Genomic DNA, 25,942 nt, shown 5'->3' on the forward strand with positions numbered 1-25,942 from the left:
CGACCTCTGTGCACGCGCTCGGTTCGCCCGGTTGATCAGCGCGGTTGTCCGCGTCGCCGCCGGAGGGCGCAACCTGTCGGTTTGTAATTTACAATCTCCCCCGAGGAGATAATACATAAAATATGTCCACAAGTTACCCTTTGTATTTCGATCAGAGTTGGGTAAGTTGATATTTTTTTTAACTAAGTTAAGTTAAAGTTAAGGATTTGTTGAACCAAGTTAGTTATGTTAGTATAAAAAAAAATCTAACTCAATTCTAAATCAGAAAGTTATAATTTTTGAAGTTACATTACTCAAAACAATTATAGTATGGATCAAATAAATTTAATATTTTATTTGTATTTTAAATTTTTGTAAAATTTTAAGTATTGTTTTTTTATGAAAATAGTATTTTTTTTATAATTATTTTTTAAAATTGCAATTTACATTAATTGCTCAAATTATTTCAAATTACTGAAATATTTCGCGTTGTGTGTCTATCTTGTTAAATAATTTTTGCGGTTAGTTTGTCTTTTTTTTTCTAATTATTATAATATTTTAATGTTATTTTTAATATTAAAAAAAGTTATGTATATTTAACGAATAAAGGCCATTACACATACACTTTCGTAATCGTAACCGCAAGAATAATCATTCGACCAATCATATTGCTCAAATCAGCCGTAACCGACTGAATTAACCAATCGTATTGGTCAATTTTTTATGGTATGGCCTATTTCTATCAACGGAGATTAATTTTTAATTTGGATTAACTTACTCTTTATCTCTTTTTCATTTTTGGAACTAGAATAAGATAACAAGTAAATTAAACCGAGATTAAAGTTAATCTACGTTGATAGAAACAGGCCATAACGGTTACAAAAATGTATACGTGCAATGGCCTTTACTGTTATATTTAACTACTGCATAAAACTAATCCCGTGTCGGTTTCAATGAATTGAGAATCGCAATTCACTCATCGTGAATTCTTAGGCCTGTTCTTTTTAGCTGCACTGCTACACTGGTCCAACAAATTAAAGTAAGATAAATATATTTTTTCTCATTTTAACTTACTGCATCAGTGCAGCAGTGCACCGAAAAAGAACAAACCATTTGCCTAAGTATTTCAAATTATCACACATCGAAACGTCCCGCGCAAACTAACCGCCATGACAGTTTTATCGGGCGCGTTGGTTCAGAGTGCGGAGCGCGTACTCGTTTCGCAATTAATTATCAATTTTAGTCGTTCGTAGCGAATAATTAGCGCGAGTTTTCGTCGGGAGTGCCGGTTTGAGTGACAGGAAATCGTCAGAAAGTGTCGGTCAACGCGAACCTTCACGATCGGCGCCGCATCGCTGATTGTGCTTGTCGTTGCGTTGTGGTTAAACCGTTGCCAGTTTTGGTGAGTACAATTTTCAGTGTCTATGCCGTGGTCCCTGCTTCTTTGACAGAGATAAGAGATTCGAAGTCCAAAAATCACTTCGTTTTCGACATATTTCCTATTAGATATGACATCAAATCATAATTTTTTAGGGTTCGGTTGCTGCTCGTTCGTCGGGATCGTCATGAACACGAGCGCCGATCTAGGTACGTATCTAGTGATGGAATTACTCGGAATTATTTCGTTTTTTCTAGTGAACACTAGAATTCCAGGAAATAATCGAATAGTGCCGATTCGGGATTCGCTTCTAGAAGTAGTTCCATAATACGTGCTGCACTGTGTTCACGCGACCACTCTGTCTTGTCGTAAACGACAAGTAATTAATCATTGCAATGATGTCTGCTGCATATGCATGTAATGCATGAAAACTCTGTCAATGAACAAGGTGTATTGTCGCGGATACGTTATCGGTGAGTTTTGTCAAGTAAACTTCGTACGATGTTAATTCGTGGCGGATTCTCTGTAAATTGATATACAGATCGTATTGACGGGTCATTAAAAGTTGTAATTACGATATGTATAGAATTTTGATTAAACTACAACTTTGTTCTCTTTTATTCTTTCTCAAGTAAATGCTGCGATTATTAAAAAAGAAACGATTTGTACTTGAAAGATAGTATTTTATTCTTGGAAGTTTTTAAAAGAATTATTCATTATTCAAATCATTCTATTTTTAATTGAAAAAAATGTCATTGTACAGTGGACATTGGCCGAAAATGTTCTCGCCGACGAAACAATATTGTATGGTCTAATATTCTATTTCTAATCCTAAGCTGTTACGTCGTTACGAAAATCCATTGTGCACTAACGCCCTCTTAGCGAATACGCGACGAACGTAAGAAACGATTAGCCGAAACAAAGCGTAGATGGTAACAGGAAAAATACAGTTACCTACGGGAAATATCGGGTTAGATATAAATCGCAAAAATCAATTATTAATGTATTCTCGCATAACATTTTATATTTTGTATTGTTATAAATTTCATATAATCCTTGGATATATTTTAAAACGTCAGAAATATGATTCGCGAATGAAAAACGGATTAAATAATATTTTTGGTATTTGTTTATATCAAATTATTTCTTTAAAACATTTTTTAAAGAAAAATTATATAATTAATAAAATATTACTTTAATGCCACAACCGAGGAAGTTGTGTGAAAGAGTTTTAAATGGAGAAAAGCTTAAACATTTTAAAGATATTAAATGTGTGACATGAAATTTAACATATAAACATGCAAAAAAAGAAGGAAAAATTTTAAAAATATCTAGTGTTGTGTGTTGTTAGACGTAGATAGTTTTAGAAATACTTGAAATTATTAATATAAATTTTTGAAATTCTTAAAGATCTTGAATCCTGAGACATAAAAAAAACGACAAATGTAATAATTTTAAAAGCAATAACTTTTTATGAAAACGTAAATTATTATATAAAAGATAATACTATTATGCATTATATGTAGAGATATTGCAGTATAACGTAATTTTCGTGATAAAAACGATTGGATGTAATATAGTTTTACTATAATATAAAAAATTAATATGAATAGAGAATAATGCTTAGCATTCAAAAGAGGAAACTTTAATAGGATAATGAAATTTTCAAAAATTGTAGATGGAAAGTAAGTAAGAAGATACAATTCAAATTTGTTATATTATCTTCATACATCTTCAGACATGTACGTCGTTGTTTTTCGTGTCGATCGTTTTATAAGTATTGATAATATTTATAATAACAATCTAAACAGTCACATACTTATATTTCTATAGATTTCTTAAACCTTTTTTTACTTTACATACCAATCTTTATTTTTTTATCTATCCTAAAATCAATCAATGTTCACCACACATCGGTGTGGAGAAAAGTTGGCATCCAGTTTAATTTTTTTTTATTATAAAGTTACATTGTTGAAGATCTTTTTTCCAAAATATTGATAATAATTTTTTACAATATAACACATTTTTATAACACATATTGTCCAGTTAATTTTGAAACGTTTTTCGCACGTAAGTAATAGATAGGTTTACCTATATAAAATACACAAAAATTTAATCAATTGATCTAAACCCTAGTAAGGTACATAATACGTGACGGAGATTACCTGTAAAATATTTTATATCTCGTGTTAAAAAGAAGGGCGATAAGAATAATAAATGGTATATATTTTTAATTTTCGGATATTGGTTTGAAGAAATTTGCTTAATACAATAATTGATTTTTCAAAGATAACAAGATGTGGTAGTACATCGGATAAATCTTTGCGCAAAAAGAATTCAAGCATGTAAAATAAGATTTTTTTTAACAAATTGCTACGAGAAAAATCTGTTTTAAAAATTGAGGAATTAACGATGAATATATTTTAAACGGGTTTTTTTAATAGTCTTACCCTTTTTGTGTACAAAGATAACATCGGAAGATAATGCGAATTTTCTATGAGCGGGACGATGTTATGCTATTTATTAAATTTATAAAAGGTAAAGTATTTTATTTTGCGTGCGAAATAAGAATCTTAAAAAAAGACGATCAACAACTTCGATGTCATAACGAGTTCATTTCGATTTTCATTCAGGTAGTGTATTTCTACACGAAGAATGTTACATATGTACACAGAGAGACTTGCACAATATATATGCTTTTATATATAATTTATGTACATATGTCTTGTGTACCTATACATACGCATGTACCTCTTCTTGAAAAATTTTTTTTTATACTGAGAACTAAATCGTTTGAAAGTATATTCCACTATCTTTTTAACACGTGTGAATCTAAGTTAATTTCCTTGAATATCGTAAAAGTCTATATATATTATGTACACAATATAATTATTTGTCCCGGAGATCACATGGACCGGTTATAGTACACCATTTAAAAAATCATTCTTGATAATAAAAGATGTAAAATCATTATCCGAATAATTTAGTAACATTGTTATAAAATCGGGTATAATGAATAAAGTAGATTTATGCCAAGAAAGGGTATAATTACATTGTTCCTTTTATGTTGACGTTTTTAATACATCAACTTCTCAATCTTTATTTCATTAACGTGACTAGCTTATATATTTATTAATTTTGCACTATCCAAAAATTTTGAAACAATTATCAAAATACGAAACATCTTTTTTTAACATTACCATCATTTCCATCAATTTGAGATCTTTATGTAATCTTAAACAATTATATTATTTAATAATAATAATTTGATACGGATCTCGAGATGTAAATAAAACAAATTATGTGATAGTTAAAACTATCTCGCATACACATTGTAATACGTTTCAGAAAGTTCGCGTGGATTGAAATATTTTAAAGAATATTATATAATTGCGTTATGTTTCGACAATAAAAAAAAACAATTATGATACAGGATGTCCTATTCAGCCTTATCATCTAAAATGCTTCTAAAACATAATGTATGCAACGTAAAAGTAAAACAAATTTAATGAAAATTACATAGTATAAAAAAGAACATTACGTGGTAATAACTTTTTTGTAAATAAAGATGCTTATTTGTATAGAATTTTTTTTTTAAGATAGAAGTAATTTTTTTTAGATAAATTGATTCTTTCGTCTATGCATAAAAATACTGAAATAAATATAAAAAAATATTAAAATAATATTATTTTTGAAAACAGTGCCTTATTATAAGATAATATTCTTTACTTTACAAAATATTTTATACCAGATATATTTATTAACATACATTTTTTTGTGAAATATCAAATCTTGTGTGAACATTAATTTTAAGCGCAATGATATAGAAATAAATGAAATAATTTTTTGTAAAAGAATTTTTTAAAGATTCTGATATGAAAGTCAATCTTCTGTGTAGATAATAAAATTAGTAGGTATGCATAGGACATCCTGTATATTTAAATTATGCTGCATTAATAAATGCAGAAAGATACATATGGCACTCTCGATCGGCTTGTACATTCCACAGCGCCCGAATGCTAGCCGAGTCATTAAAGATATGTTTAGTCTGTATCGACATTTATCGGAAGTAGAACTTCCTCGTTTTATTTGGCATCGCGTTACAATAAACTTCGATTCAAGCCGTATAACTTCACTATTGTCGATGATATGTACTCAGGCTTCTTCGTTCTTCGATCCTCGTAGGTTCACTTACGTTCGCCCCATCCGGCGCTATTGTAAAACCAAGATGAAGTACCTTCGTCTCTCGTTTTGCTCCATGAATTATCAAGGCCGCTACCTCCGTTGTCCTAACAATCCGATATTAATTCTTTCGTTTATTATTAGTGGCACTATGCTGTTCGAACATTCGTTTTCATTCCGCGCACATTTTAGTGGCTGCGTTTATTATATAAACACGTTTACAGAAAAAGTACCTACCACGTTTAACTGATGCGAGGCGGGCGAGAGGTAATCCATATTGGTATAGTAGGACGAATAATTTTGGTAGCATTGCTGCTGGGAAGGGGTTGTCGTCCACGTTAACCTTTGATGGTCACCTGGAAATGCTCCGCCACTTTCCGTTACCGCTGGACTCCAGATGCTACTGCTACCACCGCCGCTGCTGTACACTGTGCCGCCTAACTGTTGAGTAACATATTTTTTTTTTTATAAAATCGATAAAAATATTCTATGTAAAAAGAATGTTCTTTAATACGAGATTCCTCGCGCTAAAACGTTAACGGGCTAGAATATAAACCGACCTATTATATGCGAATAAACATTATATGCCTCGAAAGTACTGCTATAATCCATCCACTTACGCTTGGTGGAGTCGTGCTAGCTGCTAACAGCAAACTAGCATTTCCCGCAGGCTTATACTGCGGCGAGTCCCTTAAAAGCGCCGGCGAACTTGCCGCTGAGCCACCAGTGCCTCCGCTCCTGCGTACAGAAAAGCAGCTATAACAAACATACACAAACATCTAAATTTCTACGGTTTATATAATTGCGATACGATCGATCGCGCGCCGGGCAATTAGCGTTATAGACGCTTTGCGCGCTCCAAGTCCGAATGTTAAGGAAGCGTATCTCGCGCGCGCAATACGTATCTTAATATCTGGCACGTGTAGCGGCAGTTAGAATACTAATTATCAAGCTAATTAAGTTGCCGATTATCTCTCTCTCACACGGATACGTTTCCATCCCGAGATAAAAGTCGTTAGAACGATTACGGACACATACCGAAGATAAGCGCTCATTAAGATAAGTGATATTTACAAGGGCGTAGTAGCAGGTACTGCGGCGGCGGGCGTAGGCGGAGTGGTAATTGAAGGGCTTTTTCCAGGAGGTGGATTATTAGCCGGGCTCCCCGAGGGCTTTTTTGATCTCGGCGCCTTATCTTGTTGTTGTTGCTGCTGCTTCTGCTGCTGTCGGCATTTAGCTCTCCGATTTTTGAACCATACCTGTAGATATATGCAAAAATTATTCGCGGTATTACACGGTTACGCAATCAGACCCCGGTGTAGCTGTGCTACCGTTAAAAATGAAAAAAAAAAATAATAATAACAATAATGTTAATAATAATAAGTCGCCCATCTGTCGCGAAATGAATCAAGCGATATTTTCACGTACCAGCGGTGCGTGACACAAATGTGATTCAGAACGAATCCGGAGAGCCGCGCAGAGCTCTCGCAAAGCTGGCGTAATAGCCAATTATAAGGGAATGCCGGACTGGCACGACTATCAATTACCAATCAAGCTGACTGCAGCAGCGCGAACGAAAACGCGCACGCATATCGGGACGCGCTCGCTACCAGGCTGCCGTTAATGCAACAGAATTACGAAAACCGATCGGAGTATAGGTCGTCCCATACACCGAGAGCAACTTCTCTGAATAGAATAAGCCGATTTCGCGTACCAACGGGCTCGCTCCGGTTTGCGTTCAAAGTGTCCACTGGTTTTGCACGAACACCTTGTAATGAAGCTGCTAATTATACTTATGCGGATACTAACTAAAAAGCGTTCTTCTCCCTGCCGGCGATACGAATGATATCGATTACATTTGCGTATGTCACGCCGAGCGTTTCGATGACATTTATTTTACCAGCAGACGTTATTTGCTTCTCACCCGGCAAAGGATATATCTTTAAATTAAGACTTGGAAATGTAATCCAAGTTCGATTCTCAATTCTCAATTATTGCACACGACACATGATACATGAAAAATGTTGCGACGCCTCTTGTTTGCCCTTAGAAACGGTACATTGGAGCGATAAGGAGATGTAGGGAGGGACGAAGCGAATGGAAAGAGGGAGAGGGAGAAGTGCGTCAGGAGGAGAGAGAGAGAGTGGAACTTCGGAGAAGCCTCGCGCGATCGATGTTAGAGAGGTGAGCTTGGGTTTCTACGGATTTTCTGGGGGACGATACTAAAACAGCTCGCGTTCTTCCGTCGAAGAAGTCCGGTGTATGTGCCGCCATGACACGAATTCTTTGCTTTCAATAGAACGTCGCTAAAAAGTATTTCATCACCACGCGTACTGAATTGCGTTCTCTATCCTGACATCGAGAAATATTGACAAGATATCAATGTTAGCGTGTCTATCCAGAATTCCATAAGTACGTTTATCATGTCAATTTTTCTTTACATGGTATTATAGATAATGGGCTTGGCACGTGTCTGTATTTAATCTGATTCGTCCTCTTTTTTTTTTCTTGACACGATGTATTTTAATGCCTCAATTTATTATTTATAAGACAGTCAGGTAAATGCAAATGTTGTAGTATTAAAGAATTTAGCATGTGCAGGATTTTTCTTTATCTTGCTAAGAGAGCATGTCTGTTTATGAAAAATTAATTTTAAAATATATTTATATTAATCGTGAAAGGACATCGTATTGATCAAGGAGGAAACTTGCTTTAGCGAAGGCACAATAGAAACGAAACCGTCTGCAGTCGAAAAGTCATGAAGAGGGGTTTGAAAATGTCGATGAGTAGAGCAGTCATCTCTGGTTTTGCAGTCGTCCGACGAACGTGCAGAAGACTATGGCCCATGCCAGGGCCATTCATTCCGTTTACATGGCCATAGCCAGGTGTGTTGGACAACGATCGCGGATGCGGTGCGTCCTTTCCGGCCTTGATGAGGGTGGAATATGCGCGAACACGTTTTTCGGACCCCATGGACGTCGAACTCGACACGAGCAAACGACACGGTGTCAGCTGAGCAATACGAAAATGTTGATTCCAAGAATGTCATCATCTTTCATGTAGGTTTTCGCGGTATTGTTGTACAGAAAAATTCCTTCAACTTTCTGCTATTGACTAAGAATATCAATAGGGGGAAAACGTCGTTTGCGATTTTATATGGCCGTAGTGAATGTATTTCATCCTTTTTGAGCTCGTGAGAATCGAAACGGGGCCTTTCGTATTTTTTAATTTACACTTGTCATATATATAATTGTGCATATGTATAATAAATGCAATTGCACTTTTATTATGTGATTAGATACAACTTTTATTCAATTTTTATTTATTATTACGATCAATGTTGCATTTAAATAACTTAAAATTATATAGATAGAGATAAGATCTAGACAGAGATAAGATAAAGTACAAGTAAAGTATAAACGTATGTTAAATAAAGATAATGAGATTTAATATTTTAAATTTATCTAGATAAAATATAAAATTGTATGTTATAAAAATATACATATTTTATTTAGATAAAATCTAGATATTGTTTTATATAGATAATTTTAACATATTGTTAATTAAATAACTTAAGATATAAAAATATAATATTTTTATTCATATAATTTTTTCCTGGAAACAAGAATTCTTTAAATAATTCTGATAAATTTGATTAAAAAATTCCTCTTTTGGTTTAAATCAATATACAAATAGAAATAAAAAATTAAAAATATTAAGGGAATATATAAATTAGATTATAATGACTGACAAAGTTCTTTAAACAGTTTTCCATTTATAGTTTCGAGATGATTTTTTGGTACATTGCGCTACTGGTAGCAATTTGTTGTTACCACTTCAAATAAATTTTTCTTAGAAAATTAGAATAGTAATTTGAAAATTGAAATTAAAGGCAATACTTCATACTTATTACTATTCACGTTAACTTTGATAATTTGAAAAACTAACACTGCTTTAATCTAAAATTATATAAAATAAATTATACCAATTTAAATAAAGGTACGACAAAATTATTTATTCATCTAGATAGTTATTTTGATAATTTTATGTAAACATCAGCAAAGACTAATTATGATTTTATGTAGTTATATTAAATAACGTTAAAACACATCGTTATACTATTATTATTCCTCATATATAACATATGCTGTATTCTGTAATCTGTATTAAATAGAACTTTGTATTATAAACTTTGCGTTATACATAAATATGAAATTTTCAATTTCTATTAAATTTATCTTTTATCATAATTGCAATATTAAAGTTAGACCAAAGAATGTATGAGTACTGATATATGTATAAGGCGATCGATCAATTTAGTTAACTTTAACAAAAGACATATGAGAAAAAATCAATGTTATCCACACTTGTTTACGTGCCGATAGTACTTACCCCTCGGTAATCAGACACCTACGTGCCCCTTACGGAGTGAGATACATTGAATTTTTTTACTGCAATACGGAAATGCTTACGGAAATATTTTTAAAAGTTACGCGTTAAAGTTACATATTTTTTATAGTAGTAAATATTACACAAAAAAGTAATATAGCCAATAACATGTAATTGCGGGCTACCAACTATATAAAATACTCGATGCAATAATATTTGCTATTAATGCAAGTACAATGTTGATACTGCAATAGCATATATTATTGCATTGAGTATATCTGTAGTTGGCAGCAACTACATATCTTATTGAATATATTACTTTTTTTTTCAGTGTACGAACAAAACGATAATAAATTATCACAGTATACGTGTAATAGTTATTTAAAAGAAAATACTTTTCTGAGAAGCATCAGATTGTTATCAACGACTTACCTGCACTCTTGATTCCGGTAAATTGATTTTCATAGCCACTTCCTCACGCATAAAAATGTCAGGGTATTTTGTTCTTGAAAAAAGTCCCTCTAGTACATCCAATTGCGATCGTGTGAATGTTGTCCTCTCCCGCCGTTGCTTTCTTGGATTACCTTTAATATAGAATTTTTAATGTAATTGAATATTATAGATTTATTTTCAATCTGTTATATCTGTTTATAATTTTTCTTTTAAATATTCATGAATAACATTAATATTAATATTTAATTAATGCGCTTTTAAAGATTTAAAAAGAGATTAAGGAATGAATTCTTTTTAATCAATTTAAATCAATAAGAAAAAAATCTTTTGGTTCTCTATAATTTTTATAATTATATTATTTTTTATGATTATGCGCGGTATATCAACAATAGCAAATGAATTTCATTAACTGTACAGGTCAACTACATTTAATAACTAATCGATAACGATTAATAAAATAAATAGAATAAATGAACCAGTTATTAATGACTAAATTAATAGCAGTAATAATATTTTCACGAGTTGGAAGCAACTTCGGTGTACATAATGCGAAAGCTTTTACATTAACACGATTAATGAATAATTTTGTATTGTATCATTATTAGCATTTCTGCGCTTTATCAATGTGCCTTCTCCAATTACAACGTTACAACATTATTTATTATAACAATTTTCTGGCATTTTTGCGAGAATTATACTAAATATTATATGGCTGATACAACAGCAATATTTTGTATTTCATTTATGTTGATAATCTCAAAATATACAAAATATATAATTCAAGAAGATAAAGTTCCTCCCGACTCGGTTAAATGAAAATTAATAAAAAATGGGCACTCACAGTAGACGGACTCACCGGCGGAGGTACAACCGGGATAACCGATGGTGGAATGTAACGCATCGATCGGCATGCTGAGACCCATGTAGGGCGCTGTCTTGAGAGCGCCATAGGGCCCAGCGGCGGACGCGCCGAAAGCCGCAGGCCCAAAGAGTTCGGAGGCCGAGGTGGTGGAGGCGGCGAGGCCCCCGAGATCGGCGGCGCCGGCGCCCCCGCTGCAGCCGGAAGTACCTCCAAGGCTGTTCGGCCACATCACCACCCCCTCGGCCCCCAGCACGACCACCCTCCCGCCGCGGTCTCCCTAAAGAGACGTCCTCGACGTCCAAATTATACGTTTTATCTGAAAAACGACAAAAAAATAAAATTATATAAAAATTATTGAATTAATAATCTACAGGTTAAAATATGTACCTGCTTTATACAAATAATAAAATACTTATTATTTGAATAAATTATAAGACATTTAAAAATCACAAATAATATAAATTATACAGAATAAATTGAACTTGGGTATTATACTAGAGATGTCGAATCATAAGATACAAGTACAAATCGTCTTCCTATTAGAGAATTACAAATATTATTTATTAAAAGTATACATATATTAAAGTAAAAGAAAACAAATACAAATTTCTTTCCTTCTTATTAATAATTTTACCTGTTTCGATTATTTTTTACAGAAAAGTGTACGGAAAATGAGAATCGACCCTAAACCTTGCAGACCTGTTCAAAACGGAAAATTCTTCCGTCGGTTATCAGGTAAACTGGCTCGCATCATCAAAGAGAGAACAGAAGGTAGTTTAAACAAACACAAGCCGATTGCGTTGTCCGGCATGGAAATAAGAATGACGCGGTTAGCAGCTGCATGGGAGATAATCCAATGAAGGTGCAACAGGACTCCGTGGTATTCTCAGGGGAGCCACAACTCGCAACCTAATTCCGAAAATGCATCGTCGGTCCGAAAACTGAGAACAGAAACGTCGAAGGAGATTCGACTCTGGATACGCGCAACACGGCTCGCAGCCTTTCCTCTTAGCCGCTGACTTAAGTCGCGTTTTATCCTCTCCAATTACAAAGGCAGGAACGACTATCGCCCAGAAACGACCCTTCCCCTTTCTCCCTGCATCATCGTGGACGATCCATCTTTTCCGGTGATGGCAACTTATTAATTTGTTTGCCACAACGTTTATTACGTCTGCGCACATCTGCGATATGCCGAACGACGGACGAAACACGCATTGTTTCCTGTCTCCCGGACGTCGCCATCCACATGTTTCGGATTAAGGGATACTAATCGGTAAGTAATTAATGCACACACAGTGAGAAACAGTCGATCGAATGACGACAGTGTCACAAACGTCACGACGCGAGTATTTATTGAATATAAAATGCAGAATATTCTGGCGATATGTTGGCCGGTTTTAAATATTCTTTGCCATGCTACCAATTATTTTTCAATGATGATTGTCGTCATTTAGCAATTTAATTAAAAATAATAGTCCTGACACGAATACTTAACGGATTTTCCACGGGTTATTCGAACTCGTCGTTAAGTTTTATCACTTTTTTTTACAAAATTTACTAAGTTTTATAGTTCTAGTAAATATTTATTCCGTTGTTAATTATCGTTATAAAGAACAAATTATATAGCGCGTTTATTAAATTACATTTAGATAAATCAAAGATGATATTTTCAATAAAGATTTTAATGGTTATAATATGTCTCATACGGAAAGATTTCTATTTACGAAAATGCAAACTCGTTTAGATATAAATATGAACGTGAACTGATTCGAAATAAGAAATTTTACACTAAACCGTTTTTAATAACGTATTGTTCCGTTTCATCTCTTAACTACATGCTATATTGAAACCAGATTTGAATAGAATTTCCTCATATATATAAGAGGCCTCTTCAGAATACTATTAGAGCTGCCGCAGCGTGAGTCTTTTCGCGCAAATATAGATGAAACACTCACCCTCGTATCTCGTAGCATGTGTACTTGTGTACATTGCATCCTGTTGCGTCCGCAATTGAAATTCGTGTCCGAATACTACTGTTGAAATTTGTTCTACTGCAATTTAACTACCGGACGCGTAATATGTACGATAAGTGGCTTTATGACATACCTATCAGGTCGACACACTCCGACGAGCTAAATATAATTTCACGATTTCCCTCGTAAACAAGTGCCGCGAGTTTACGTAGCAAAAGAAAGTTCAATCTTGCAAATTAAAATGTTTAATTTATCAGTAAAAAATTAAAATTATTTACTTTATGCAATTGGATACGATCCGCATAGCAATTTGCATTCTGAAAGGGACGAATTTTTATACCGATGAAATAACGTTTTTTTTTTTTGTTTTGTTTTTTTTACTCGAGTATATAAAAGGACGAGCGCTCAATGAAATTATATAAACGTCGCTCAATGAAATTATATACTTAATATCATAAACGTAAAAGATGAGCTCGCACCGTATTGCATTTCTAATATTACGTCTCATTACTCTCGTGTGGAAATTTTCTGCGATTTTCTCGGGACTGGAATAAAGTTGCTCGTTGAAAAAGAATCCATAGAGTATACACTACCCCGTGACGCCGCTTCTCGTCTCGGTTATATTAAAATTTTGCTCGCTGAAAGGAAGGGCGAAGGACGAAGAAAGGCGGAGTATTCTCCCGAGTCCTCCTGAAATCAGTCAAGCGCGAATCTCCACTTTTGTGCACTTATGTGCCTCGCGCCAGCCACAAAGCACTTGTTACATACCACCCAGCAGGGCGAAAAAGCCGAAAACAACTGTCACTTTCAAAAAATTTTTAACGATGACTGCACTGCACGCCCTCAAGCATTGTTACACACGCTGTCAACTCGCACTCACTCTCTCTTTCTCTTATTCTTCTTTCAATAACAAATAACAATTTTTTTTCTTAATGACATCATTGACTCGTTGTTAATGTGTCGCTGCACAAAAACTGCAAGACTCGGATTATATCTTCATCGTTTGAGACTAATTAAATTTTTTTTATTAAAAAATTCTGACTATCGCGTCGAAGATAAAAGCACTGCCTACGAGTGTATCGTCGACAAGCGACAGATTTACTTGCACTTTGTTATATTAAAATGGCATTACTAGAAAAAAGAAGAACAAAAATAGAAATAGAAGGTGAGCGAAAGAGCGAGAAGGCGGGTCCTCTCACTGCAGTAGCCAGAAGTCTCTTTATCTTTGTGCACTTTGGTGCACGGGACAATGCACTTGTTACAGACCGCCAAGTGTGGACAAAATGCCCAAGCCGCCACTCGATTGGCCCTCGAGGGCACTCGAGTAGTCTACGACCCTGCGGAGGGAAACGGTCGAACTAGAGCAAGATAGCTAGGGTGCCTTTTACACCCGCGCGTACTTTTCCGACCCTCCTTTCCGAAAATCGATCTCCCGCTGCAACGAGTTACCCCCACCCCCCCGGCCCTTCGACAGTTCGGCCCTAGTGCAAACACTTTGCGTTACCAATCGACAGATATATACCGGCATGCCGTCCCTAATGACTGTTAAATCCCCATTATTACGTCCCGGAGCGTGTATGCTGCACGGGAGGCAAAGAGAGATAGAGGTTTACTCTCTCGTCAAAGAATACGATTTACGGATACGTCCGGTAGATCGTATCTGTGCGGATCAGTTAAGCTAACAAGCTGCACGTGCGCGTATGAGTTGCATTTTAAATTCGTTGACAAATTCCTATGGAAAGTCCGACAGTTCCCGTTCCGAATTCCCTCTGTCGTCTCTCTGACATTGTTTTTAGACGAGTGTAATTTTTCTTACCCGAGTAACACTTACCTGAGTAAGTGATTCCGACTTTCGTAAGTTTCGTCGAGATCGCCGAATACTTTTTTCTCGTTCTCGCGGTAATAATTCGCGAGAGGGAATTATAACGTAAAGAGCGAACTCGCGCGCGGAGTGCGCGGTCCCGACCGAAGACGGCGCACATCGGAAACAAGTCGCAGCATTCGGATTCATCGCGGGGGATGCAAACGTCGTTTCTGCATTAGGTAGCGCGGTTTGCGGCTTCGGTACATCCAGCGGTACATGAAGAACGACACACTGCCGTAGCTATCCCAGAAAGTTAAGTCGCGGCCGCATTGTTTCCCGGAGTATTTGCACACAACCGCATTGTTCGTGAAGAGCCCGCCCCGTGCAGTCCCACAATGAACGTACATACATACGTACATACGTACGTACGTTGCGTGAAGTACCGCGCGAGGAAAGCCAGAAGGTAGGTACTTGTGAAACAAGCGAGGTATTAGCTGATTTCATGGACGATTTTTCGAGATTACCGCCGCCGGTGCTCGAAGACTTTGGGCGTAAATGCGCAAACGTACTCTCGTCCCCGATAGGTTTGCAATAATATCCTTACAGTGTCGTACATTTCTATTCTATTATTTCAAAATACGCAATTTAAATATTCCGGATATTAACCGTTGTAAAAAAATATATATGTATAAAATTCATACTCGACATTGCAGACTGCATTACAGCGAATGGTTACATGATTTTCCCCGGTTTTAAACGAAAACATTCATGAGACTTAGTTTACCCGATGCACGGAACACGAGAAACTTTCTCATTATGTATTGTTTAATAAAATCATAATTAATTTGAATTACCTAACGATAGCAACACTCCGTACGCTCACGGCTGCGCCGTGAATTTCAACTTTTTCTCGAGTAGGAGGCGGTTTTACGGTCGCGGAGTCGCACGCCTTGTGTACCCTGGATTGTATTCGGATACCTCTCTCAAGGGGCCGCATGCACGTAACCATGCGCACCAAGTCGTGCACTCGGGGGAAGCGTCTCTACGGTGAGGAAAGGAATCGCGTTGAATGCAATCTTAGCCCCGTAGGGTATATACGGCGTTTTGTTGCGCGTTCATTGAGCGTAAAACTTAATTCCCGTAGAAATTTCACGAGGTATACACGACGAGGTATACCTTCGCCGGGGGCTTGTTCTCCGGTAGTTAGTCTTTATTCTCGACCGGCAAAAAAGGAGATGCCGATGGGGGCTGCAGCCCGCCACCGACGGGGATGAGCCTTCTTCCTTTCGCCTCCGTCCCTCTCCTCCCTCTCTCGCCTCCACCTGCCTCCATTCCGCTTCGTGCTCCTTTATGTTCCGCCTTGACGGACGGTGGAACTTACTGATTTCTCGGAGCCAATTTCGAGAAGGTTTTGTTCCCTCGGGCCGACGTTCACGGTTCTATGGTGGCCACGTCAATCCTCCCGTCGAAGGCACGGCGCGACATTGGGACCCGTTCGCACGTGATAACATCGACCAGGGATTCCGAAAGACTTGATGCTTCGATGCCGAACCCGAGTTTCAATTCGTAGACCGGGAACGGGGACTACCTTTACGGGGGCGTTTCTTTAAGATCTTCACTTTTAAAGGAATGGTCTTAGAGTTGATACAATATATTCCCTCTTGTGCGTGAGTTTATATTACGAGCCTATTAAAATTAAATTAGAAGCTTACATATTTATTTTAACATACTCTATCACCCGATTGCACTTTTACGCTAATAACGTAAAATCTTATTGCGGAAAGAGTAAATCGCGTTGTTAGAAAATAAACTCCGTTATTGCATGCAGACTGTTCATCGTAGAAGCCTTGCAAAAACTTTGTTGTTCGGCTTCCGTATCTTCTTCAGCATTGAAGTTATCGTACACTTGAAAAGTGCGTATTGTAAACTACGTAATTTTTGGAAATTATTTTTGATCGTATAAAACTAATATCAAATAATTAAAAATAATTTTTCTGCTACAAAACTATTTATTAGAAAGGCGCGAATAAATAAATAATTAATGAATTATTTCAAATACGAATTATTCAAAATTTTTAGAATTGTCCTTCATTCGAGATTATAATTCATTATTATAACAATGTGTCATCTTCTTCGGATATTTTTATAAACATCGTTCACAACATATTTATCGCGAAATTTCAACGACTGCGTTTCGACATAATCTGTGTATGAATTTTTAAATGCACGATAATCGTAACTTTTTCTTTGCCCATCCAACAGTCAACGCGACATTTTTAAGCTGCCAGACAGCTGCATATCCAGAGGGCAATATTACATTTGTATACCAGACGACACTTTTATCGCTTTTTTATTACGGCACAATTTACAGACGGTAAACAGATAAGATTCTTTTTAAACGAAAACCAAATATCTCTGCAATGCCTCTTCATTCGGAATTCCCCCGCATTTTTTCACTTCAAATGCAGACTAGACCAAAACTGTTTTAGCATTATGCGATGTGACGTCATCTTTTTTCGTTGATCACTCTCGTGTATCAACAAGTCTTGACACGTTAACCAGTCGTCATTGCATAACGCTTTTCACGATAACGTGCACGAAAATCCAACGCGACGCGCAAGATCGCAAGGCACATAGCAGCACTCTTTGTTCTTCACTTAAGAAACACGCGTTTCCTTTCGCGTTCGATATCACACGGGGGAGTAGTCGCTCGCGACAGAGTTCGCGGCATTAGACGCGAGGATCGGGCACCGACTAGGATCCGAAATGTCCTGTGCGTTACCGCGGAGGACGCGCCAGCGTGTGTATAGACTGACGACGATGACGACAAGGAGACGAAGGACCTCCTCGTGGAAGGCGGACCTTAACCGGGAGGGAGGCAAGCCAAGAAGATTACCGTAAGCAGATTATTTCCGTGGAAATCCCGCTGGCCAACTCTCTCGGCATGCTACTACCACGCCGGGGCATTTCGGGATCGAAACTTCCCGCGAAACTGCAGGCGCGAACGGAAGTAGTCGAAGCTCGGCGCAGCGCGTTACAAGATCTGCTCTGACAGCAGCCGTCGGACATCGTAGATAAGATTATTGAAGGATCAAGAGCGTCGCACTCGATGTAAAATAGATCCTGACGAGCACTGTCGCGCAGCGTCATCGCAGAATCATCCGCCCTTTGCGGGGGTTGCTCCTCCGCACGAACTCATACAAGGTCGTTAGTGTATTTCCAGTTAATTGTTGTCATTTTAATGATTAACCATGTTGATCGTTAGAATTAATAAATAAACTTTTTGTCGATTATACTAATTTAATATTGATATGTTGATAGTGAGGTTTCCAACGTAAATATAAAGATTTAATTTTTGCGCAATATTTTCCGGTAAGCGCCTGATAACGTTCGATCCATTTTAACGTGATAAATTATTGATAAAATCGTGTTCATTGAGTCAATTATTTATGCACGCGAAACACCCGCGACAAACTGTCGCAAGCAAAGAGGAGAACGCGTGGATTTCAATCTCGGTGATGTATTGTACTTTGAAAAAGTTGGGATTTTTATCGGCTTCCACCGTTTCCGGAGCAACAAATATTTCTCATTTTTCACGAAAAAAAAAAAAAAACCCCGCAACGCCGTGATTGGTACAGAATTATTAATCGTGCAATGCGAGATAGCGGAATTTTCAGCTGGCGGCTGAATCTTTTTGGGGTATTATATATTGTCTAATAATTCGCCTACATGCGGGCTCGATTAATAGCCCCCCGCGGCAAATACGGTGTGCTTCTTTTACCGCGTAAATGTTAACGCCGCGTATTTCCTGGGGCCACGCACACTCTTTCCTCCCCTTCCCCCCTCTACCGTCACTCGCGAAATTTCCCTCGCTCTGCGGAATTTCGCACGGTTATTTCGAAACAAGTTCGCCCACGAATTTATACATTCTCTCTTTGGCCGGATGAAAGCTTCCATGTACGCCTCGCCGATTAAATGTCGGCGTTTTCGAGGTATTCGCGCACCGCAGCGCCCGAATTCGGTTGATTCGCTCGGCTGGGATTCTCTCTGTCTCTTTTTTTTCTCGTTTACCGCGGGAAGTAATCGCAGAGGATATCCGCAATCCGCAGAAATCATAAAAACCACGGTGCACGCGGTCGAATTCTGTTCCGCGAGGCAGCCGATGCTCCGTTGGAGTGGGGAGGAGGGGAAGGAATGGTTACTAATCATTAGTTTACTAAACACGATGACATTTTAACTCAATTTCAAGCCCCTTATCGTTGTGTATAGCTATGTATTGTTATTCATATAAATTCGAGTTTGTTATTATAAATTCATGTTGTACAATCAATGTAGATTTTCAATGGAGATTTTTTTTTCCAAGCGCACTTTTCTCGAGTAAAATGTGAATTATTTTGAAAATTTATACGGAAGGGCAGGACTCGGCATCATAACCCTTGCAAATCACTAACGAATAATTGAAACTAATTATCAAGATTCCCGACGTACGTAGAGGAAACTTTGTGGCTGTTACGAAACGTATCGTTAGTTCGATAGAAATCTCATCGTGATTTGCGATGGACCTACTTGAGCAGCGATAAACGGCATACTCGATCGTTATCTATACATAGAAACTTATTATCTGACGATTATTTAGGAGAGATTCATACGCAGTTGTATCACTCTAATGCTATTTTAACGTATCACAAAACTCACAATTCTGGCAATACACAAAACAACGCACATTATAGCGATACTAAGGCAAAAATGGGAATTAAATCAATGCGAACTCGGGAGTTAAAGTGCTGCTTTCTAAAATTAGATACTTTATTGAGGAGAAGCTAATCTAGCTAAGACAATCTAAAAATACTACCAGTGTTATCATGTTTCACCAAACGCACGCTTATCAAAACCCACGACAACAGAATTAGGTCAACCTCTCTCAGTCAGCCAACTGAAAGACGCGGACCTATTGATCAGCCTCGAGCAATCGGAGCATCAGGTTGTGCGAATAGACGAACAATATCTCGTACATCTACGAACACGTGGACCTATGTAGGTCAATAAATTGCCAGGACGACGGATAATCGCGAAGATCACTGTGACACACCGTGGGAGACGGGGGGCAATCGGAAGATGCGAGACGGACAAATCTTAGAAAACGGGATTGGACGGCACCCCGCGCATGAATCCTTCGATCGGTGCACCCTTTGACCCTGATCACACCACTGATCCCCGGCGGAAGTACCGCGGCACAACGACATCTCCGCCGACGACGTCTCGGAAAATAGCGAGAGGACGCTACTCACCCGCGAGCACTTGTAATTACCGGCACCCGCTGCTCCCGCGTCGATATTCCTCGTCTTGAGCCCGATAATCCAGGCGAAGCCCCCGAATTCGCACTCCAACACACACCGTGGCCCGGCGCGTAATACTCTCGCCGGCGCGCTCCCAATGTCAGAAAAGAGACGGGCTAGGTCGTTCGATCTCTCGACACCGCGCACACCACTGAAACCGGCGCTTCGCCACGGCGTTTCGCCACTCCACCGACGACCGACTCACCGAACGAGCGCGACCGATAGCTCGTAGAATACGGATGTATACACGATAATGACTATTCTATTCCCTAATCCACCGGAGTCGTCCACCGGCGTGGCTCTTCTCTTTCTCCCTCCGTCTCGTTCCCTCGCGCTTGCCCTGTCTTGCTCCCTCTTTCCTTTCTCCTTCTCTCTTTCTCACACACATATATATACACACACACACTCTCTCTCTTTCTCTCTTTCCCTCTGTCCCTCTCTCTCTCTTTCTCCCTCTCTCTCTCTCTCTGTCTCTCTCCCTCTCCCGCTCCCTCCCTTTATCCGCGTATGTCTGTCCCGCTCCTTCTCTCTCTTTACTTGACGGAATGTGGGACAGATGGACAGAGACGGGAGCAGCGCGAGAGACGACGACGATGGTCGGTAGAGAGACCAGCGCGAGCGGCTATTATAGCAGGAGGGCGTAGGAGAGCGCCCGGCTCAACTTTTCACGAGAACTTTAGTTGTTACAGATCGCTCTCTTGGTCGAGGGGTTATGCGCGAGGGGGATGTTCGTTCGCCAGCTCCTGGCGGGGGAGGGACGTTGACGTCGAGCGCATGGAGAGGGAATGGGATGCGCGACGCGGTCGCGAAACGACAGAGAAACAGCCACAATGGTACGAGAAAGGCTAATGTGGAAGCGAGAGAAGGTGTGCGGGACTGAAGGTGCTCCGAAAAGAGGGAGAGATGCGCATCCCGAGAGAGAGAGAGAGGAGGGGATAAGGAAGATGGAGAGGGGCGGAAGGAACGGGCGAGAGGGAGAGAGAGCGTGACAGAGGAAAACAAAGGAGACGAAAGAAAAAGAGACGGCGATCGATTCGGTGCCACTGTACGAAGCGAGAAGGAGCAACATGCGCCGTCGAACCGCGTCGACTCGTTCCAGAATTGGCGTGGCAGGGGCTGCACCAACGTTGTTGTCGCCGCATAGTGGGGCACCAATGGCAGCCCGGGGGTAACGCCGACCTCACCAACCGCGATGGCAACGCCGTGTGACAACGGCGTTAGGTACAGTCTGTCTCTAAAAATATACTCAAACCCGGAGTCCCTCTTCTCCCGCTTTTCCCGTCCCTTTTTCGCTTCTCGCAACGCAGACTTCTCTCACCCTCATCCGCAATGTATCTTTCCCGCTCGAAGGTGTACGAATAGATTACGAGAAAATGGGTAAGAGTCGCTGGCCATTACTTTGCGACGTTAAGAGCAAGCATGTTGGTACTTCGTATGGCGGACGCGAAAGAGCAATTGACCCTTATATATTCGTGGTTATTCGCGTTGGATTAAAGTTTTTAAGATAAACGAAAGATAAACACGTTGACGAGCGAATTTTGCATTTATTACATTTACCTTCGTAAGTTACATCCGAGCTCTAAATGAGAGGGAAGGAATTTTATTGAAAGAAATCTCTCGGTAGTATCATTAAAATGTTAATATCAGACGGATTAATTATTCTTTTACTTTTACGCATTTGGCAAGTACAAACTTGGATATTATCACGCTGTACCCAATGAACTTTGTTAATTTATTTACTCGCGCATCTCCACACCTCAGTTATATAAATAAGTTATAAATTTTAATAATCGACAAGGAAGCTATATATATTGAGCCTTTATCGGAATAGATAAGGATTTAACAGATTAAACAAAATATTCCATAAAATATGTCATTACGTAAACTTGCGAATTACTTTATGTGTTGTTGCAAGAGGCACAGGAAGATATATACAGTAATCACACGCGATAATTTCCCGCGATCGTCCACCGTAATATTAAACGCGCCGACGGAGTATAGATCACGCCTTATTAGCACGTTATCGAAAATCACGTTACAGCCTGTCTCAAAACCTGACGGCACGCGCGAAAATAATCCCACCGGCTATGGGATCCTCGACGTTCGCTCGCACGCTGGGCCTGAATGCCTCTAATCTCGTTACCGCTTCAAGACGCCAGTGCGAATAATTTTTCTCCCCGCCGATGGGTCTCGCCCTCCCGATTCGTCGGCGATCCTCCACCCTTTCTTTTGACGCGCTCTGTAGCCAGGTGATAGCTACATACCCGCGGTATACCCGCAACATAGCAATTTAACTTGCTCACGTGCGAGCGGTTAATGCTCTTACGGGATTTCGAAAAGATCAGCCAGCATTACTATGCTATTAGCGTAGCTAAAACCGGCTTGCTTCCATAAACCTATACTAACGCGCGGCCACTTTATTCACCGCCAGGGCCCATTCATGCGCTCTTACGCCAATTTTCCTCATTGACGGATCGGGACTACGCCATGCGAGACATATCGCGATTAGGCGCCGGGATCGTCGGTTCCGCATCTGCGCGCGATGGCCACCGACTTCACGGCGACGACGATAACGACGATGACGACGACGACGACGACGACGCGCGACGGGACGGATGAATCCTCGCACGGCACGTCCGTTTTGACAGACAGGTGAAATATCGGCGAGACACGGCCGTCACGCTCTTGCTCACTGTCTCTCGCTCGCAACTCGTGGGAATTAGCGATTCCGAACGCACGTGGCGCCGGTTGGCTAACGTAAATAGTGTCGTGTGCATGGAGGAGTAGTTCACCGCAGAATGTGTTTGGTCTGTTCTCTTGAATTCTGTTGTGGAAAGATGCGAATGGGGAAAAATAAAGCGACATATACGTATGTACAAATTAAGCATTTATATATTTTTTTTTTATTATAGCAGCGAGTCAGAAATTGGTAGAAGAAAAGTTTTGTTTTAGAGATGTGTAAAATTTTTGAATCTTTAGTCAATACTTTGAAAAATGTATTATATGCACAGAGAGAAAGATTTCTTTGATTTTAATAAACAATTTTATTCGACTATACCAAAGCATATATTTCTTTGTTTCTAATAAATTTTATTAAATCTAAAGAAATGTGTATAAAATTAAAACCAAAGAAATATATGCTTTAGAATAGTCGAACAAAACTGTTTATTAAATCTAAAAAAATCTCTCTCTGTGTGTCCTTAATATTTATCTTACATATTTAGAAGTTTAATTTGTTTGTTCATCTGAAAAGAACAACATTGTTTAAATTTTTAAATAAGTATTAAGCTTAGTTGACTATAAATATATAGGGTAACTTTCTTAAGCTTAAAATGTGAACAAAACAGAATAATTTAAAATTATTTATTTTTTAATAAAGCGCTATAGAACTCTTTGCATACAACGGGATAATACACATAGAAAGATTACAGATTTATTGCCGGTTTTAGCTCAAATTGCGCGATAAGGCGCATAAAACGCTCGCAGTTTTTGAACCGTAATCTACTCTGGTGGCATTAAGAGATCTGCATCAAATCGATAGTGGTATTACAGGTATTACATGGCATTAAAGTAAGAACCACCGATCCCAGTTTGACACGATTAATTAATTAACCAACGCCAATTTTACCGACGCTTTTTATCCGTGAAATTTTACGGACTTGTAACATTTGCGGCAACATTAAGGTTCGCGTGAACATGTCATTGTAATTCGTCGTAAAAATTATTTTCCAGACATCACGCGTTACAATTCTGACGAATGTTATCGTTATTTAGTTATCATCTAAAATTGGCCTGCTACTTATTTATATATTCAATGTAGCTTATCCTGCTCGTAATGCCAAAACAGACAGGCGTTTGCACCTCTGTTATCTTGTGCACTCGCTACGCTGATTTCAATTAACGTAAGACGGCACTTAAAGATTATTATCCTCGTCACTGAACGAGACAAATGCCCGCAGCTGCGGATTATTCTCATTGAATTCCATTCGTGACTGCTGTCGTGAATTCTGCCGGTAGATTTACGGAATGAACATTTTCGGCCTCTTCCAAAATACAATACACATATCTAGTTACAAATCAAGAGTTTTTTTACGTTGTTTGTGCCAATTAAACATTGTTATAGGTCTATTGTTTCATACATTAGATTAAAATACATTTTTTTTTGAAAATTTAGATAATTAAATTTAATATATACAATATAGCATAAATAGATTTATGTAAGTAAATAGATAAATTAGATGGTGGATTTAATTTGGAATAGTGAAAAAAATGGAAATATGTGCTCAAAGAAACTAATACATGCTAGTTGGAGTGAATTAAATAAAGTGGTGACAGACCTCTCGACACGAAATTAAGTCGCGAATTATGACCTCGGTGCGCTCGTGCAATCTTCCCGAGACCGCGACGGAGGAGATCAGCCCCGGATACTCGGGAGGTCATCCCCTTTCTGTGGGCGCCAAAGTCGTTCCCGAAATCTCTTCTTGCACAGACGCTTAAGGACGACTCTCGTTAAACGATCGATGCGCGCGAAAGCGCATTCGTGCTTCGGCGCTTGAAACGCTCCCGGATTTTATATAGAATGTAGTTCATGCTCATCATCCCGAAGATCAGCCGGCTGAGCCGTTCGACAAACTGTTCGAACAAAAAGCACTGAAAAAAGACAACTCGGTGCAAATAACCTTTTGCTACGTTCCGCCCCATCGTTTCCCCCTTTATCCGCGTCTTCTGTCTCTCTCCCGCTCGCCTTCTTTTCTCTTTTGCCCCAGCAGCGTTATGTCCTTTGCCTAGGATTTGTCCGTCTCTTTTCTGTCCCGGCGAAGGCCTCCCTCCGCCGCGACGAGGACTCTCCTTGTTGCGCTCGCGCGATGCAGGGCTCATTGACGAGGAGAGAACGGAATTTGAAACTGAGGCAAGCCGCTTATGAAGCTTTCGCGTAAATCACCGGTGAAAGTCACCGAGTTACCAAGTCAATGAATTACCCACCTCACCGTACTCGACGGGGTCACGCGCGCCTTGGGGTTAGTGAGAATGATAAGTGTCTTCCGGTTTTAATAGGATACATAAACCTCGCGTCACGTTACATGCCTGACATTGATTATATATAATTCTTTAAGTTATCATCGACGTTGAAAATATGTTTAGATTGGTATGCGTGACAGAACTTGAAGAAATTTACATGAATTCTTTCCTGATCAGTTGATGATTATAAAATAATTAAAAATAATATTAAACATAATAATACATAATATAATTAACGTAAGTTAATTGTCTTTTTTTATTACATACTATATAAGCAAATAAAAATCATTACGCCGGAAAATTGAGCACGCGTTTTAACCACTTCAATATCAACCGATTCAAATGTTGACTTTTATTCGGTAATCTTCTTATCGTACATCTCGCGAGATTTACTTTCGTCGTATGACTACCGTTCGATCCGGCACCGTAATGTAAATTCGATTGACTCCATCGACACGATGGATTTCATTACACGTATTGTGCTCGGAATGTCCACCCACCGTCTCGTTCGGCGAATACTACCCGGAGTGACAACGAACGCCATTGATAATGATTGATCACGCGAGT

The 25,942-nt window shown here is 38.7% G+C and overlaps 2 protein-coding genes across 6 annotated transcripts in view; one reads left to right on the forward strand and one right to left on the reverse strand.

Annotated features, from left to right (window-relative positions):
- Nucleotides 1-5,410: 5,410 nt before the first annotated feature.
- Nucleotides 5,411-21,273, reverse strand: LOC105833968 (homeobox protein otx5-B). 5 transcript variants are annotated; one of them, XM_012676116.3, is made up of 7 exons: nt 20,309-21,273; nt 11,238-11,559; nt 10,361-10,512; nt 6,614-6,798; nt 6,160-6,277; nt 5,777-5,980; nt 5,411-5,646 (listed from the first exon to the last, which is right to left on the reverse strand). In XM_012676116.3, the coding sequence occupies exons 2-7, from the start codon at nt 11,470-11,472 to the stop codon at nt 5,545-5,547; spliced, it is 996 nt and encodes a 331-aa protein (XP_012531570.1). In that variant the 5' UTR covers nt 11,473-11,559; nt 20,309-21,273; the 3' UTR covers nt 5,411-5,544. The 5 variants fall into 5 exon arrangements, with proteins under 5 accessions (XP_012531570.1, XP_012531569.1, XP_036139499.1 ...); XM_012676115.3 differs by having other exon boundaries at nt 11,223-11,559; nt 20,309-21,266; XM_036283606.1 differs by lacking the exon at nt 20,309-21,273 and adding an exon at nt 16,402-17,027 and having other exon boundaries at nt 11,223-11,559.
- Nucleotides 11,607-25,942, forward strand: part of LOC118644634 — a 45,876-nt gene continuing 31,540 nt past the window's right edge. Inside the window, exon 1 of the mRNA XM_036283609.1 lies at nt 11,607-12,516. The gene's annotated coding sequence lies outside the window, so the exon portion shown is untranslated. The remainder of the gene's footprint in view (nt 12,517-25,942) is intronic.

This window comes from Monomorium pharaonis, chromosome 3, assembly GCF_013373865.1.
Source record: "Monomorium pharaonis isolate MP-MQ-018 chromosome 3, ASM1337386v2, whole genome shotgun sequence".
NCBI lineage: Eukaryota > Metazoa > Arthropoda > Insecta > Hymenoptera > Formicidae > Monomorium > Monomorium pharaonis.